The sequence below is a fragment of the Podarcis tiliguerta genome, assembly GCF_965153285.1.
Source record: "Podarcis tiliguerta genome assembly, chromosome: W".
Taxonomy (NCBI): Eukaryota; Metazoa; Chordata; class Lepidosauria; order Squamata; family Lacertidae; genus Podarcis; species Podarcis tiliguerta.
The window spans coordinates 22,552,293-22,572,078 of NC_139552.1; the positions used below are offsets into that span (position 1 = coordinate 22,552,293).

A 19,786-nucleotide genomic window follows, 5' to 3' on the forward strand; every position below is an offset into this window, starting at 1 on the left:
AACTGTAGTTCATTCAGGGGAATTGCAGGTCATTCCAGGCGCCTGGGAACTGTAGGTAATTCAGGGCAAGCGCCTGGGAATTGCAGTTCACAAGCTCATTCTAGGCGCCTAGCACCCCAGAGGATTCTGGGAACCGTAGCACCCCAGAGGATTATGGGAACCACAGCGCCCCAGAGTATTCTGGGAACCGTAGCGCCATTTATTTCCAGTACTAGGTGCCGGGAACCATAGCGCCCCAAAGGATCATGGGAACCGTAGCACCCAGAGGATTCTGGGAACCGTAGCACCCAAAGGATTCTGGGAACCGTAGCGCCAAAAGCCAACCCAACCAGTAACACCAATCCATTTATTCCCAGTACTAGGCGCCCCAGAGGATTCTGGGAACTGTAGTGCCAAACACCATTTATTTCCAGTGCTAGGCGCTGGGAACCGTAGCGCACCAGGGGATTCTGGGAACCGTAGCGCCCAGAGGATTCTGGGAACCGTAGCACCAAACACCAATCCAACCAGTAACACCAATCCATTTATTCCCAGTACTAGGCGCCCAGAGGATTCTGGGAAACGTAGCGCCAAAAGCCAAGCCAACCAGTAACAATAATCCATTTATTTCCAGTACTAGGCGCCGGGAACCGTAGCGCCCCAGAGGATTCTGGGAACCGTAGCGCCCAGAGGATTCTGGGAACCGTAGCGCCAACCCCATTTATTTCCAGTACTAGGCGCCGGGAACCGTAGCATCCCAGAGGATTCTGGGAACCTTAGCGCCAAACACCAACCCAACCAGTAACAATAATCCATTTATTCCCAGTACCAGGCGCTGGGAACTGTAGCACCCCAGAGGATTCTGGGAACTGTAGCGCCCAGAGGATTCTGGGAACCGTAGCGCCCAGAGGATTGTGGGAACCGTAGCGCCCAGGGGATTCTGGGAACCGTAGCGCCAAACCATTTATTTCCAGTACTAGGCGCCGGGAAGCATAGCGCCCAGAGGATTCTGGGAACTGTAGCGCCCATTGGATTCTGGGAACCGTAGCGCCAAAGAGGATTCTGGGAACCGTAGCGCCCAGAGGATTGTGGGAACCGTAGCGCCCAGACCTACCGTCCGGAACTACGATTCCCAGTGGCGCCCAGTTCAGGACCAGTAACAGGAATCCATTTATTCCCAGTACTAGGCGCCGGGAACCATAGCGCCAAAGGATTCTGGGAACCGTAGCGCCCAGAGGATTCTGGGAACCGCAGCGCCCAAAGGATTCTGGGAACCGTAGCGCCCAGAGGATTCTGGGAACCGTAGCACCCCAGAGGATTCTGGGAAACGTAGCGCCAAACCCCATTTATTGCCAGTACTAGGCGCCGGGAACCGTAGCACCCCAGAGGATTCTGGGAACCATAGCGCCCAGAGGTTTCTGGGAATTGTAGCGCGCAGAGGATTCTGGGAACCGCAGCGCCCCAGAGGATTCTGGGAAGCGTAGCGCCCAGAGGATTCTGGGAATTGTAGTGCCAAATCCCATTTATTTCCAGTACTAGGCGCCGGGAACCATAGCGCCGCCAACCCCAGAGGATTCTGGGAACCGTAGCGCTCAGAGGATTCTGGGAACCGTAGCGCCAAAAACCAACTCAACCAGTAAGAGTAATCCATTTATTTCCAGTACCAGGCGCCGGGAACCATAGCGCCGCCAACCCCAGAGGATTCTGGGAACCGTAGCGCTCAGAGGATTCTGGGAACCGTAGCGCCAAAAGCCAACACAACCAGTAACAATCACCCATTTATTCCCAGTACCAGGCGCCGGGAACTGTAGCGCCGCCAACCCCAAAGGATTCTGGGAACTGTAGTGCCAAACACCATTTATTTCCAGTAATAGGCGCCGGGAACCGTAGCGCCCCAGAGGATTCTGGGAACCGTAGCGCCCAAAGGATTCTGGGAACCATAGCGCCAAACACCATTTATTTCCAGTACTAGGCGCCGGGAACCATAGCACCCCAGAGGATTCTGGGAACTGTAGCGCCCAAAGGATTCTGGGAAACATAGTGCCAAAACCATTTATTTCCAGTACTAGGCGCCGGGAATCGTAGCGCCCCAGAGGATTCTGGGAACCGTAGCGCCCAAAGCCAACACAACCAGTAACAACCAGTAACAATGATCCATTTATTTCCAGTACCAGGCGCCGGGAACCGTAGCGCCGCAGGGGATTCTGGGAACCGTAGCGCCCAGAGGATTCTGGGAACCTACCGGAACTACGTTTCCCAGCGGCGCCCGGTTCAGGACCAGGTCTCGGCCTGGAAGCGCCCGGCCCGCTCCAGGGCGGCCAGGAAGTCGGCCGCCTCGGTTTCCGACATGGCGCCTTGGGACTGGAACGCGGCGCGCAGGGCGGCGGCCACGGCGTCGGGAACGTCCTTGGCGCTCCTGGGAGAAGAAGAATAGTAATAATAATAGTAATAGTAATGATAATAATAGTAATAATAGTAATAATAGTAATAATAATAATAATAATAATAATAATAGTAATAATAATGGCAATAATAATAATAATAATAATAGCAATAATAGCAATAATAATTATTATAATAATAGCAATAGCAATAGCAATAATAATAATAATAATAGCAATAATAGTAATAATAATTATAGTAATAGCAATAATAATAATAATAATAGCAATAACAATAGTAATAATAATAGTAATAATAATATAAGAAAAATAGTAATAATATAAGACATATAATAATAATAATAATATAATACATGTATAAGGAATAATAATAATGATGATGATGATGATAATATAATGAATAATGATGAAGCAATTAATAATACTAACGATACATATAATAATGAAGAAAATAATAATACTAATAATAACAACAGTAGTAATAATATTGATGATGGTAATAATAATAGTAGTAGTAATAATAATAGTAATAGTAATAGTAATAATAATAATAGTAACAATAATAAAAATAAAATATAATAATAATAATAATAATAATAATAATAATAATAATAATAAAATGCATGCATAAGGAATAATATTAATGAAAATTATTAATGAATAACAATAATGAAGAAGGAGATGATGATGATAATAATAATGAAGCAATTAATAATACTAATACTAACGATACATATAATAATGAAGAAGATAATATGACTAATAATACTAATAACAGTAGTAATAATATTGATGATGGTAATAATAATAATAATAATAATAATAATAATAATAATAATAATAATAATAGAAACCAACAAGGTGTGTATTTAATAATAATAATAATAATAATAATAATAATAATACTAGAAACCAACAAGGTGCGTGTCTTTCATGATAATAATAATAATAATAATAATAATAATAATAATAATAATACTCACCCGGCCAAGTAGATCCAGGCGCCGCGACCCACCAGATCCCAAATCAGGGCCTGGTTTTCCAGGATCCGGTGCTGGACGTAAACCTTCTGGTCCTGCGGGGATGATATTAGTGTTATTAATTATTATTATTATTATTATTATTATTATTATTATTATTATTATCAATAATAGTTAATAAATTATCATAATCATTATCATTTCCTTCGTTATTATCATTATTCATTAATAATAATATTCATTCATTATATGTATTTCTATGAGTTATGAATAATAATGTTATTATTCATTTTATGATTATTACTACTATCATTAATATTATTAGTATTAAATATGTAGAATGAATATTATTCATATTCATATGTAGAATGAATAACAATACATATATTATTAATACATACATATGAATAACAACACATATATTATTACTATTACTCATTAATAATAATATTCATTCATTATTATGTATTAATATTACTATTAAATATGTAGAATGAATATTATTCATATGTAGAATGAATAATAATACATTCATTATTATTCATTCTTCATATATTATTATTATTCGTTAATAATTCCTACGTTAGTATTCATTATACATATTATTTTGTATTAATAATTAATTATTTTGTATTAATATTTAATTAATAATTAATCAAATTATCATAATCATTTCATTCATTATTGTTATTATTCATAATAATAATAATATTCATTCAGTATTATGTATCTATATGAGTTCTGTATCGTAATTTTCTTATTATTACTACTATTATTAATATTATTAGTATTAAATATGTAGAATGAATATTATTGATATGTAGAATGAATAATACATTCATTATTATTCATTCTTCATATATGTATTAATATTATTATTATTATTACTATTATTATTATTAATAATAATATCAGAGTGGGTGTGGTATGAATTATATTATTATTATTATTATTAATCATATTCATTGCTACTATTATTCATTAATAATAATAATTCCTACGTTATTATTATACATATATATATATTATTTTGTATTAATCATAATGTATTAATAATTAATCAAATTATCATAAGCATTATCATTATTGTTATTATTCAGTAACAATAATAATATTAATATTCATTATTAAGCATTTGTATGTGTTATGTATCTTAATTTTATTATTAGTACTACTATTATTAACCTTATTAGTATTAAATATGTAGAATGAATAATAATACATTCATTATTATTCATTCTACATATACGCATTAATACATATTATTATTATTATTATTATTATTATTATTATTATACATTAATATTAATATTACTCTGATTATTAATTAACCTCCGATTAATTAATCTCCGATTTTGCTCACCTGATCGCGGGAAAAGGCGGGGAAGACGGACAGGAAGCCCCGGGCCACAAGCTCCGCCCACTCGTCCCGGAAGTAGAAGTCGTGGGCTTGGTGGCGGCAGCCAAAGAACAGGAAGTTGCCTGCGGGAGGAGGCGGGGTTAATAATAATAACAGTAATAGTAATAGTAATAATAATAATAATAATAATAATAATAATAATAATAATTTAAACCCCACCCACTCTGATTATGTTAATAATAATAATAATAATAATAATAATAATTTATACCCCACCCACTCTGATTGTGTTAATAATAATAATAATAATAATAATAACAATAATAATAATTTAAACCCCACCCACTCTGATTATGTTAATAATAATAATAATAATAATAATAATTTAAACCCCACCCACTCTGATTATGTTAATAATAATAATAATAATAATAATAATAATTTAAACCCCACCCACTCTGATTATGTTAATAATAATAATAATAATAATAATAATAATAATTTATACCCCACCCACTCTGATTATGTTAATAATAATAATAATAATAATAATAATAATAATTTATACCCCACCCACTCTGATTATGTTAATAATAATAATAATAATAATTTAAACCCCACCCACTCTGATTATGTTAATGATAATAATAATAATAATAATAATAATAATAATAATAAAATTTATACCCCACCCACTCTGATTATGTTAATAATAATAATAATAATAATAATAATAATTTAAACCCACCCACTCTGATTATGTTAATAATAATAATAATAATAATAATAATATTTTAAACCCCACCCACCATGATTATGTTAATAATAATAATAATAATAATAATTTAAACCCCATCCACTCTAATTATGTTAATAATAATAATAATAATAATAATAATAATAGTAATATTTTCTTATTTAGATCCAGCCACATAAATACATATATTAATGAAGAATGTAATAATAAATGAATATAATATTAAATACATATATTAATAATGATTATAAAAACTAATGATACTAATGATATTAATGAGACTAATAATACTAATACTAATAATGTGTTCTTAAAGATTAATGAAATACATAAGACATTTAATAATGAAGAAATTATCATTATTATTATTATTGTTACAGTTACTACTATTATTAAATTCTTCATTATTATATGATAATAATAATAATAATATTAAAATACATAAGACATTTAATAATGAAGAAATTTTATTATTATTATTATTATTATTAGTGTTACAATTACTACTATTATTAGATTCCTCATTATATAATAATAATAATAATAATAATAATAATAATAATAATAATAATAATAAATAATAGAAGCCAACAAGGTGTGTATTTAATAACAATAACAATAATAACAACAACAATAATAATAATAATATTCATATTATGAAAGAAGAGGTTGGAATGATAATGATAATGATAATAATAATAATAATAATAATAATAATAATAATAATAATTTATTCCCCAGCCACCCTGGGCAGCTTCAAACAAAAGATTAAAATACATAATAAAACATGTAATAATGAAGTAATTAATAATAATAATAATAATAATATATAATAATGAAGAAATAATAATAATGATAATAATAATAAGAATATATGATGAAGAAATAATAATAATAATAATATACAATAATGAAGAAATAATAATAAAAAATAATAATAATGAAGAAATATTATTATTAATAACAAATAATAATGAAGAAATAATAATAATAATAATATATAATAATGAAGAAATAATAATAATATACAATAATAAAGAAATAATAATAATATGCAATAATAAAGAAATAATAATAATAAATAATAATGAAGAAATATTATTATTAATAACAAATAATAATGAAGAAATAATAATAATAATAATGAAGAAATAATAATAATAATGATAATAATAATAATAATAATAATGAAGAAATAATAATAATGATAATGATAATAATAATATATGATAAAATAATAATAATAATAATAATATATAAAAATGAAGAAATAATAATAATAATAAATAATAATGAAGAAACATTAATAATAATAATAAATAATAATGAAGAAACATTAATAATAATAATAATAATAATAATAATAATAATCCGCCAGCAGGCGCCCACCTCTCTTCCCCTGCGCTACGCGTTCCTGGAGGGCGGCGCGGAACGGCGCCACCCCGGTACCGGGCGCCACGAAGACGACGGGCGTCTCGGCGTCCGGCGGGAACCGTAGCGCCCCCTTCTTCACCCAGAGGGGGACGCGGGCGGCGCCTGGGGGGAGAAAGGCAGGTTTGGGAAACGTAGCGCGGGCGCCATGGGAAACGTAGCGCCGAGCGAGGGTTGGGTGCTATGGGAAATGTAGCGCAGGTGCCTGGTGGTGGGTAGGTACTATGAAAACTGGGTACTATGGGAAACCTAGCGCCCCTTCTTCACCCAGAGGGGGACGTGGGTGGCGCCTGGGGGAGAAACGTAGCGCGGGGTCACGTTTGGGAAACGTAGCGCCGGGCGCCTGCTATGGGAAACGTAGCATGGGCGCCTGGTGGTGGGTAGGGAATATGGGAAACGTAGCGTGGCGTCAGGTTTGGGAAGCGTTGCGCAGGCACCTGGTGAGGGGTAGGTACTATGGGAAACGTAGTGCGGCGTCAGGTTTGGGAAACGTAGCGCGGGCGCCTAGTGATGGGTGGGCACTATGGGAAACGTAGCACAGACTGGGTGCTATGGGAAACGTAGCGCAGGCATCTGGGTACTATGGGAAACGTAGCACGGGCGTCTGGGTATTATGGGAAATGTAGCGCGGGCGTCTGGCAATGGGTGGGTACTATGGGAAACGTAGCGCGGGCGCCTGGCAATGGGTGGGTGCTATGGGAAACGTAGCGTGGGCTTCTGGCGATGGGTACTATGGGAAACGTAGCGCGGGCGCCTAGTGATGGGTAGATACTATGGGAAACGTAGCGCGGGTGCCTAGTGATGGGTAGATACTATGGGAAACATAGCATGGGCACCTAGCGCTGGCTGGGTACTATGGGAAACGTAGTGCGGGCGCCCAGCACATTGCCAGGAGAAACATAGCACCGGCGGCTAGCGCATTGCCAGGAGAAACGTAGCACGGGCGCCTGGTGATGGGTAGGTACTATGGGAAACATAGCGCGGGGCGCCTAGTGATGGGTAGATACTATGGGAAACATAGCGCGGGTACCTAGCACATTGACAGGAGAAATGTAGCGCATTGACAGGAGAAACAGTGTGGGCGGGTGCAGGTTTGGGAAACGTAGCGCCTAGTGATGGCTGGGGACTATGGGAAACGTAGCGCAGGCGCCTAGCGATAGGTACTATGGCAAACGTAGGGCGGGTTGTGTAGCGATGGGAAACGTAGCGCGGGCACCTAGCGTAAGGTTTGGGAAACGTAGCGCCGGCGCCGAGCGAGGGCTGGGTACTATGGGAAACGTAGCGCTGGGTACTATGGGAAACGTAGCGCGGGCACCTAGCACATTGACAGGAGAAACGTAACGCGGGCGCCTAGTGATGGGTATGTACTATGGGAAACGTAGCACGGGCGCCTAGCACATTGATAGGAGAAACATAGCGCGGGCGCCTAGGAGAAACATAGCGTATTGAGGGGAGAAACATTGACAGGAGAAACAGCGCAGGCGCCTAGGAGAAACATAGCGCATTGACAGGGGAAACATAGCGTCGGCGCCTAGCACATTGACAGGAGAAACGTAGCGCCGGCGCCTAGCGCATTGAGAGGAGAAACATAGCGTGGGCGCCTAGTGATGGGTAGGTACTATGGGAAACAGCGCTGGGTACTATGGGAAACGTAGCGCGGGCACCTGGTGATGGGTAGATACTATGGGAAACGTAGCGCTGGTGCCTAGCACATTAACAGGAGAAACAGCGCTGGGAACTATGGGAAACGTAGCGCGGGCACCTGGTGATGGGTAGATACTATGGGAAACGTAGCGCTGGTGCCTAGCACATTAACAGGAGAAACAGCGCTGGGAACTATGGGAAACGTAGCGCGGGCGCCTGATGATGGGTAGGTACTATGGGAAACGTAGTGCAAGCGCCCAGCACATTGACAGGAGAAACGTAGCGTCGGCGCCCAGGAAAAACATAGTGCGGGCGCCTAGTGATGGGTAGATACTATGGGAAATGTAGCGTGGGCGCCTGGCATGGCTGGGTACTATGGGAAACATAGCATGGGCGCCCAGCATTTGACAGGAGAAACATAGCACGGGCGCCCAGGAGAAACATAGCGTGGGCGCCTAGCACACTGACAGGAGAAACATAGCGTGGGCACCCAGCACATTGACAGAAACATTGACAGAAGAAACATAGCGTAGGCGCCCAGGAGAAACATAGCGCCGGCGCCCAGCACATTGACAGGAGAAACATAGTGCATTGGCAGGAGAAGCATAGCATGGGCGCCTGGCACATTGACAGGAGAAACATAGCGCATTGATAGGAGAAACATAGCACAGGCGCCTGGCAAAATGATAGGAGAAACATAGCGCATTGACAGGGGAAACATAGCGTGGGCGCCCAGCGCATTGACAGGAGAAACATAGCGCATTGACAGGAGAAACATAGCGCATTGACAGGAGAAACATAGCGCATTGACAGGAGAAACATAGCGCATTGATAGGAGAAACATAGCACAGGCGCCTGGCAAAATGATAGGAGAAACATAGCGCATTGATAGGAGAAACATAGCGCAGGCGCCTGGCAAAATGATAGGAGAAACATAGCGCATTGATAGGAGAAACATAGCGCGGGCGCCTGGCAAAATGATAGGAGAAACATAGCGCTGGCGCCTGGCAAAATGATAGGAGAAACATAGCGCTGGCGCCTGGCAAAATGATAGGAGAAACATAGCGCGGGCGCCTGGCAAAATGATAGGAGAAACATAGCGCTGGCGCCTGGCAAAATGATAGGAGAAACATAGCGCATTGGCAGGAGAAACATAGCGCAGGCGCCCATGAGAAACATAGCGCCTAGCGCATTGAAAGGAGAAACGTAGCGCAGGCGCCCAGGAGAATCATAGCGCCTAGTGTATTGAAAGGAGAAACATAGCGCCGGCGCCTAGCACATGGAGACGAGAAACGCAGCGCGGGCGCCGCGCGCTACAACTCACCCTGCGCCGGGTCGAGGCCGGCCAGCCAATTGGAGCAGAGCCCCCGCCGGGGCCGGACCAGGCGCGTCTGGTAGCGCACGACGGCCACCAGGATCTGGAGTCGGCCGGGCAGCGCCTGGGAGTTATAGTACGGGAATTGGGAGTTATAGTATGGGAATTGGGAGTTATAGTACGGGAATTGTAGTATGGAGGAAACTATAACTCCCAAGACTCACCTGGAAGGAGGAGGCCAGGGAGAAGGACCGGGCGCGGGTGCGAGGGATGAGGTCCAAGAGGAGGTGGGGTGGCAGGGCAGAGGCCGTCCGGGGGAAGTCGAGGAGGACCTGGCGCCGGGAGAAAAGGGAGTTGTAGCGCGGGTGGAACATAGGACTGAGAACCAGGCGCTGGGAACTGTAGCGCTGGGTACTGTGGTGCGGGGAACCAGGCGCTGGGAATTGTAGCACTGGGAACTAGGTGCTAGGAAACGTAGCACTGGAAACTAGGCGCAGGGAACTGTGGCACTGGGAACTAGGCGCTGGGAACTGTAGCACTGGGAATCTGGTCTGGGAAGTAGGCGCTGGGAAACGTGGCACTGGGAACTGTGGTGCGTGGAACTAGGTGCTGGGAACTGTAGTGCTGGGAACCAGGCGCTGGGAACTACAGTGCTCAAAACCAGGCGCTGGGAACCATGGCACTGGGAACCTGGTGCTGGGAACTGTGGTGTTGGGAACCATAGCGCTAGGAACCGTGGTGCCCAAAACCAGGCACTGGGAACTGTAGCGCTGGGAACCTGGTGCTGGGAATTGTAGTGCCCAAAACCAGGCGCTGCGAACCAGATAGGGGAAACCAGGCGCTGGGACCATGGTGCTCAAAACCAGGCGCTGGGAACTATAGTGCTGGAAATGTGGTGCTGGGCACCATAACGCTGGGAACTGTAGTACTGGGAACCAGGCGCTGGGAACTAGGCGCAGGGAAACATAGCGCTGGGAACTGTGGCATTGGGAACCAGACACTGGGAGCTTCATGCTCGGAACCAGGCGCTGGGAACTGTAGCACTGGGAACTAGGCGCTGGGAAGGTCTTGGGAACTGTAGCGCTGGGAACTGTGGCACTAGGAACCAGGCGCTGGAAACTAGGTGCTGGGAAACGTAGCACTGGTAACTGTGCCACTGGGAACCTGGTGCTGAGAACTAGGCGCTGGGAACTGTAGCGCTGGGAACTAGCCGCTGGGAACCATAGCGCTGGGATCCCTGGTGCCCAAAACCAGGCGCTGCGAACCGCAGCATAGGGGAAACCAGGCGCTGGGAAGTTTGGTTCTAGGAACTGTAGCACTAGGATCCGTGGCGCCCAAAACCAGGCGCTGGGAACCATAGCGCTGGGAACCATGGCGCTGGGAACCAGGCGCTAGGAAGCATGGTGCTCAAAACCAGGCGCTGGGAACCGTGGCGCCCAAAACCAGGCGCTGGGAACCACAGCGCTGGGAACCATAGCGCTGGGAACTGTGGCCCAGGCCCCCCGCACCCTGCGCGCTACAATTCCCGCAATCCCACCCACCTCCCGCTGGCACCGGGAGCCGTAGCGCCCAAACCCAGACCCTGGGAATTGTAGCGCCATGAAAAATTGATGTTAGGAGGTGGCGCCCGGCACGCTACAACTCCTGCCATCCCACCCACCTCCCACTGGCGCCGGGAACCGTAGCGCTGGGAACCGTAGCGCCCAAACCAAACCCTGGGAACCGTAGCGCCGGGAACCGTAGCGCCCAAACCCTGAAAACCAGACCCTGGGAACTGTAGCGCCGGGCGCAATCAGCACCGGGACGCGGCGCCCGGCGCGCTACAACTCCCAAAATCCCACCCACCTCCAGCTGGCACCCAAACCCGCCCAAACCCGACCCTGGGAACCGTAGCGCCGGGAACCGTAGTGCCCAACCCCGAAACCCAGGCCCTGGGAGTTGTAGCGCCGGGAAAAATTGGCATTAGGAGGTGGCGCCGGGCGTGCTACAACTCCCGCACTCACCCACCTCCCGCTGGCGCCGGGAACCGTAGCGCCCAAACCAGCCCCTGGGAACCGTAGCGCCCAAACCAGCCCCTGGGAACCGTAGCGCCGGGAACCGTAGCGCCCAAACCATACCCTGGGAGTTGTAGCGCTGGGACGAATCGGCCTTAGGACGCGGCGCCCGGCGCGCTACAACTCCCGAACTCGCACCCACCTCCAGCGTCGTCCGGCGCGCCCGGTGGCAGTAGTTGTAGAGTTCCTCCTGACCGGGCGCCGAGGCGAAGTGCGCCAGCTTCTCGCGCTCCCGTTCGTCGGGCGAGAGCAGGGCGGCGAGTTCGAAGAAGGAGCGCCTGGGGACGCCGGAAATGTCCAGGTAGGTCTCCACCAGGCGCCGGAGGGTGCAGGGTTGGGGGAGTTGTAGCGCGGCGCCTGGCGGGGGGAGAGAAGGAAGGGATTGGGAACTGTAGCGCTGAGAACTGTAGCGCTGGGGACTAGGCGCTGGGAACTGTAGCGCTTGAAAGCAGGCGCTGGGAACCAGGCGCTGGGAATTATTGCATTGGGAACTGTAGCGCTGGGAGCTAGGTCTTGGGAATTGTAGCGCTGGGAACTGTAGCGCGGGGAACCAGGCCTTGGGAACTGTAGCGCTTGAAAGCAGGCGCTTGGAACCAGGCGCTGGGAATGGTAGCACTGGGAACTGTGGCGCTCGAAACCAGGCGCTGGGAACCGTAGCGCTGAGAATGATTGCATTGGGAATTGTAGCGCCGGGAACTGTAGTGCTGGTAAGCAGGCGCTGGGAACTAGGCGCTGGGAATGTTAGCATGGCGCCTGGTGGATGGAGACAAGGGAGGAATTTGGGGTCAAGGGGTTGGTTAGGAGGCGCTGGGAACTGTAGCGCTGGAAGGAGGGTTTGGGAACTGTGGCGCTGGGAACTAGGCGCTGGGAAGTGTAGCACCTTGGGAACTGTAGCGCGGGGGGCTAGCAGATTGACGGGAGAAACATAGCACGGGCGCCTAGCACACTGGGCGCCTAGCCACTGGGAACTGTAGCACTGGGAACCCTGGCACTGGGAGCAAGATGCTGGGAACCAGGCGCTGGGAATGGTAGCGCTGGGAATGGTAGCGCAGCACCTGGCGGGGGGAGAGAAGGAAGGGAGGAGTTTGGGGTCAAGGGGTTTGTTAGGAGGCGCTGGGAATTGTAGCGCGGGGAACTAGGCGCTGGGAACTAGGCGCTGGGAATGATTGCATTGGGAACTGTAGCGCTGGGAAGCAGGTGCTGGGAACTAGGCGCTGGGAACCGTAGCGCTGGGAAGCGTGGCGCTGGAAACTAGGTGCTGGGAACCGTAGCGCTTGAAAACAGGCGCTGGGAACTAGGCACTGGGAACTGTGGCACCAGGAATCGTGGCGCTCAAAACCAGGCACTGGGAACCGTAGCACTGGGAACCAGGCGCTGGAAATTATTGCATTGGGAATTGTAGCGCTGGGAACTAGGCCTTGGGAACTGTAGCGCTGGGAACGGTAGCACTAGAACCCAGGTGCTGGAAATTATTGCATTGGGAATTGTAGCACAGGGAACTAGGCCTTGGGAACTGTAGCGCTGGGAACCGTAGCACTTGAAAGCAGGCGCTGGGAACAGTGGCACCGAGAACCGTGGCACTGGAAACCAGGCGCTGGGAGCGAGATGCTGGGAACTAGGCGCTGGGAACTCTGGCGCTCAAAACCAGGCACAGGGAACCAGGCGCTGGGAATTGTAGCACTAGAAGTCAGGCGCTGGGAATTATTGCATTGGGAATTGTAGCGCTAGGAACTGTGGCGCTGGAAAGCAGGCGCTGGGAACTGTGGCACAAGAACCCAGGCGCTGGGAATGATTGCAGTGGGAATTGTAGCGCCGGGAACCCTGGCGCTCAAAGCCAGGCGCTGGGAACCGTAGCAGTGGGAACCAGGCGCTGGGAGGTAGATGCTGAGAACCAGGCGCTGGGAACTGTGGCACTCAAAACCAGGCACTAGAACCCAGGCGCTGGGAACCAGATGCTGGGAACTGTAGCACTGGGAACCAGGCGCCGGGAACCATGCCGCTTGAAACCAGGCGCTGGGAATTGTGGCGCTCCAAACCAGGCGCAGGGAACCAGGCGCTGGGATCTGTGGCGTTTGAACCCAGGCGCTGGGAACCGTAGCACTGGGAACCTGGTGCTGGGAATTATTGCATTGGGAATTGTAGCGCTGGGAACTGTGGCCCTCGGACCCAGGCGCTGGGAACTGTAGCACTGGGAACTGTGGCACTGGGAGCTAGATGCTGGGAACTGTAGCACTGGGAACCGTGGCCCTGGGAACCAGGCGCTGGGAACTGTGGCCCTCGGACCCAGGCGCTGGGAACTGTAGCACTGGGAACTGTGGCACTGGGAGCTAGATGCTGGGAACTGTAGCACTGGGAACCGTGGCCCTGGGAACCAGGCGCTGGGAACTGTGGCCCTCGGACCCAGGCGCTGGGAACTGTAGCACTGGGAACTGTGGCACTGGGAGCTAGATGCTGGGAACTGTAGCACTGGGAACCGTGGCCCTGGGAACCAGGCGCTGGGAACTGTGGCCCTCGGACCCAGGCGCTGGGAACTGTGGCACTGGGAACTGTGGCACTGGGAGCTAGATGCTGGGAACTGTAGCACTGGGAACCGTGGCCCTGGGAACCAGGCGCTGGGAACTGTGGCACTGGGAACTGTGGCACTGGGAGCTAGATGCTGGGAACTGTAGCACTGGGAACCGTGGCCCTGGGAACCAGGCGCTGGGAACTGTGGCCCTCGGACCCAGGTGCTGGGAATTATTGCATTGCTGGGAACTGTGGCACTGGGAACCAGGCGCTGGGAACCGTGGCACTGGGATCGAGATGCTGGGAAGCAGGCGCTGGGAACTGTAGCACCGGGAACCAGGCGCTTGGAGCTACATGCTGGGAATTGTAGCGCTGGGAACTAGGCCTTGGGAACTGTAGCGCTGGGAACAAGGCGCTGGGAACTGTGGCACCGGGAACCAGGCACTGGGAATGATTGCATTGGGAACTGTAGCGCTGGGAACCGTGGCGCTGGGAGCTAGAGGCAGGGAACCAGGCGCTGGGAACCGTGGCACTAGGCCCAGGCGCTGGGAATTATTGCATTGGGAATTGTAGCACTGGGAACCAGGCCTTGGGAACTGTAGCGCTGGGAACCGTAGCGCTTGAAAGCAGGCGCTGGGAACTTGGCGCTGGGAACTGTAGCACTGGGAACCAGGCACTGGGAACCAGGCACTCAAGGCCAGGCGCTGGGAACCGTGGCACTGGGAACCGTGGCCCTAGAACCCAGGCGCTGGGAACTGTAGCACACAAAACAAGGCGCTGGGAACCAGATGCTGGGAACTGTAGCACTGGGAGCCAGGCGCTGGGAACTGTAGCACTGGGAACCGGGCAGTAGAACCCAGGCGCTGGGAACTGTAGCACACCAAACAAGGTGCTGGGAACCGCATGCTGGGAACTAGGTACTGGGAACTATAGCGCTGGCAACCAGGCGCTGGGAACTGTGGCACTGGGAACCAGGCGCAGGGAACTGTAGCGTGGAAAACCAGGCCTTGGGAACTGTAGCACTGGGAACCGTGGCGCTGGGAACTAGGCGCTAGGCATTGGGAATTGTAGCGCTGGGAACTACGCCTTGGGAACTGTGGTGCTGGGAACTAGGCGCTGGGAACTGTGGCACTGGGAACCAGGCGCTGGGAACCGTAGCGCTTGAAAGCAGGCGCTGGGAACTAGGCGCTGGGAAGGGTGGCGCTGGGAACTAGGCACTGGGAATTATTGCATTGGGAATTGTAGTGTTGGGAACCGTGGCGCTGGAAAGCAGGCGCTGGGAATTGTAGCGCGGGGCATCAGGCCTTGGGAACTGTAGCGCTGGGAACCGTGGCACTGGGAACCAGGCTCTGGGAACTATAGCACTGGGAACTAGGTGCTGGGAACTAGGCCTTGGGAACTGCAGCGCTGGGAACCAGGCGCTGGGAGCTAGATGCTGGGAACCAGGCGCTGGGAACCGTGGCGCTCAAAACCAGGCGCTGGGAACTGTAGCACACAAAACAAGGCGCTGGGAACTGTGGGACTGGGAACCAGGTGCTGGGAATTATTGCATTGGGAATTGTAGCGCTGGGAACGAGGCCTTGGCAACCGTGGCGCTGGGAACTGTAGCACACAAAACCAGGCGCTGGGAACCGGGCGCTGGGAACTGTAGCACACAAAACCAGGCGCTGCGAACCGCATGCTGGGAACCGGGCGCTGGGAACTGTAGCACACAAAACCAGGCGCTGGGAACCGCATGCTGGGAACCGGGCGCTGGGAACTGTAGCACACAAAACCAGGCACTGGGAATCGCATGCTGGGAACCGGGCGCTGGGAACTGTAGCACACAAAACAAGGCGCTGGGAACCGCATGCTGGGAACCGGGCGCTGGGAACTGTAGCACACAAAACCAGGCGCTGGGAACCGCATGCTGGGAACTGGGCGCTGGGAACTATAGCGCACCTTCTTCAACTGGCCGAACCACAAAGCGCCGTTCAGGTTCCAGGTTCAAGAGGCGGCAGAAGAGGTCGACGTCCTCGGGGGCGTTGCTGGGGGCGACCATGGCGACGTCGCCGGCGGCGGCCCTGGGGGGATTAATAATAATAATAATAATAATAATAATAATAATAATAAAACATAATAATACAACATAATAATACAACATCATTAATATTAATATTCTGTATTATTATTCCGTATTATTTTTCTGTATTATTTATTATTCTGTTGTTGTTGTTCTTCTTCTTCTTCTTCTTCTTATTATTATTATTATTATGTGTTTTGTATTGCTGGAATAATTGTAATAGTAGTAATAATACTAATAATACTAATAATACTAATAATAAATGTATTTTTTATTCCTGGCTCCCTAACAGTTCCTGGAATACATTGTATGTTGTTGTTATTGTTGTATTATTATTATTATTATTATATTATTATTATTATTATTATTATTATTATTATTATTATTATTATTATTATTATTATTATTTTCAGGAACTGATAGGGAGCCGGAGCCAGGAATAAAAAATAAATAATAATAATAATACAGAATACAGAATAATAATACAGAATAATACATTGTATGTTATGCATTAATAATAATAATAATAATAATAATAATAATTTTGTATTATGATTATATATCATTATGAATTAGTATGTATTATTATTATTATTATTGTTATTATTATTATTATTATCCAGTTCCTGGAATGAGACCAATAAATACATAATACATAATAATACATTATAATAATATATAGTAGTAATACAAAATAATAATACATAGTAGTAATACAAAATAATAATAATAATAATAATAATAATAATACAGAATAATAATACAGAATGCTATGTATGATAGGTATTATTATTATTATTATTATTATTATTATTCAGGAACTGATAGGGAGCCAGGAATACAAAATAAATAATAATAATATTAATAATAATACAGAATACAGAATAATAATCATAATAATACATTATAAAAATACATAGTAGTAATACAAAATAATACAGAATAATAATAATAACAACATAATGATTAATAAATATTAGTTATATTTAAATAAAATATAAATATATTTATAAATATATATACGTATATTTATATCATAAATTTAAATATATTGATGTTATAAATTTATTATTATATTTTAACATCATACATTGTATTCCTGGGTCCTCATCAGCTGAAAGCCATTATTATTATTATTATTATTATTATTATTATTATTATTATTATTATTATTATTATTGTTATTATTATTATTATTATTTTAAATTTGTAAGAATATAAAATATATTATTATTATTATTATTATTATTATTATAAATTTATAAGAATATAGAATATAGAATATATTTTAACATCATAATAATACATTGTATTCCTGGCTCCCTATTATTATTATTATTATTATTATTATCATCATTATTAAATTAATTATTATTATAAATTTATAATAATACAAAATATTATTATTATTATCATTATTATTATTATTATTATTATTATTATTATTATATTATTATCATTATTAAATTAATTATTATTATAAATTTATAATAATACAAATTATTATTATTATTATTATTATTATTATTATTATTAAATTAATTATTATTATAAATTTATAATAATACAAAATATTATTATTATTATTATTATTATTAATATTATTATTATTATTATCATTATTAAATTAATTATTATTATAAATTTATAATAATACAAAATATTATTATTATTATTATTATTATTATTATTATTATTATTATTATAAACCCACTCGATCCCGGATCCGCCCACGTCCAGCTCGATCAGCCGGACGTCCTGGAAGTGCGAGGCCGACGTCACTCTCTGATTGGTCAGCACCCGGGCCAGGAAGGGGCGGGATTCGCACGGGGGACCGGGGTCGGGTTCGGGGGGTTCTGATTGGTCGATGACGTCGCCGTCGTCGAGGAAGCGGAAGAGGAAGCGGGAGGGCAAGCTGGAAGGGGAGAGGGATGGGGAAATAATTAATAATAATAATAATAATAATAATAATAATAGTAGATTGTAATGATAATAATAGATTGTAATAATACTAATAATACTACTACTAATAATAATAGATACTACTACTACTACTACTACTAATAATAATAATAATAGATGAAGATGATAATGATAAGGATAATAATAATAATAATAATAATAATAGTAGTAGTAGATTGTAATAATAATAATAGATTGTAATAATACTAATAATACTACTACTAATAATAATAGATAATACTACTACTACTACTACTAATAATAATAATAATAGATGAAGATGATAATGATAAGGATAATAATGATAATAATAATAATAATATATTGCTTCCCATTATCTAATAATAATAATAATAATAATAATATTCATCTTATTAAAAAAGAGGTTGGAATAATAATAATAATAATAATAATAATAATAATAATAATAATAATAATAATATAATTCATATTATGAAAGAAGAGGTTGGAATAATAATAATGATGATAATGATAATGATGATGATAATAATAATAATAATAATAATAATAATAATAATAATAATTTCATCTTATGAAGAGGTTGGAATAATAATAATAATAATAAATATGTAATAATAAATATAATACAATGCTCCCATTTTTAAATATTTAACAATAATAATAATAATAATAATAAATAATAATAATAATAATAATAATAATAAGAGGCTCAACATCACCTCTAAGCCTATTATTATTATTATTATTAATTTCCATTTTCATTCTTCTTCTCACGTCCAATATTCAAATAACTTACCATCTCATTCAGAATATTTAATATTAATTAATATTTAAGAATAATTAATGCTTAAGAATAATTCAATTATTGACGTTCAGAATGATTTCAGAATAATTTCATTTATTTTAATTATTTAATCCTATAATAATAATAATAATACTAATAATAATAATAATATAGTTCATTTTATTATGAAAGAAGAGGTAGGAGTAGTAGTAGTAGTAGTAGTAGTAATAATAATAATAATAATAATAATATAATTCATATTATTTTCATTTCCATTTTCATTCTTCTTCTCACGTCCAATTTTCAAATAACTTTATTTGAAGAAATATTGAAGAATAATTCAATTATTGACGTTCAGAATGCTTTAAGAATAATTTAATTTATTTTAATTTAATAATAATAATAATAAATTAATAAATCAGAATAATATTGCTCACACGACGTCCGGACTCAGGATTTCCAGGCCGGGAGGAAGAGGATACAAATCTAGGATCTTCTCCCAGAGATCCGCTAGCCAGGGATCCACCGCGGCGTCCGGCCTGCGGGAGGAGGGAAAGGGATCCATTAAT

The 19,786-nt window shown here is 43.3% G+C and overlaps 1 protein-coding gene across 1 annotated transcript in view; it reads right to left on the reverse strand.

Annotated features, from left to right (window-relative positions):
• Window positions 1–1,819: 1,819 nt before the first annotated feature.
• Window positions 1,820–19,786, reverse strand: part of LOC310668806 (NADPH-dependent diflavin oxidoreductase 1-like) — a gene marked incomplete at its 5' end in the record, with an annotated part of 22,159 nt that continues 4,192 nt past the window's right edge. The window contains 10 exons of the mRNA XM_083422133.1: window positions 1,820–2,395; window positions 3,365–3,456; window positions 4,725–4,843; window positions 6,868–7,014; window positions 9,878–9,992; window positions 10,093–10,200; window positions 12,065–12,279; window positions 16,369–16,490; window positions 18,204–18,404; window positions 19,655–19,756. Of these exons, the coding sequence (XP_083278259.1) occupies window positions 2,251–2,395; window positions 3,365–3,456; window positions 4,725–4,843; window positions 6,868–7,014; window positions 9,878–9,992; window positions 10,093–10,200; window positions 12,065–12,279; window positions 16,369–16,490; window positions 18,204–18,404; window positions 19,655–19,756 (1,366 nt within the window). The remainder of the gene's footprint in view (window positions 2,396–3,364; window positions 3,457–4,724; window positions 4,844–6,867; window positions 7,015–9,877; window positions 9,993–10,092; window positions 10,201–12,064; window positions 12,280–16,368; window positions 16,491–18,203; window positions 18,405–19,654; window positions 19,757–19,786) is intronic.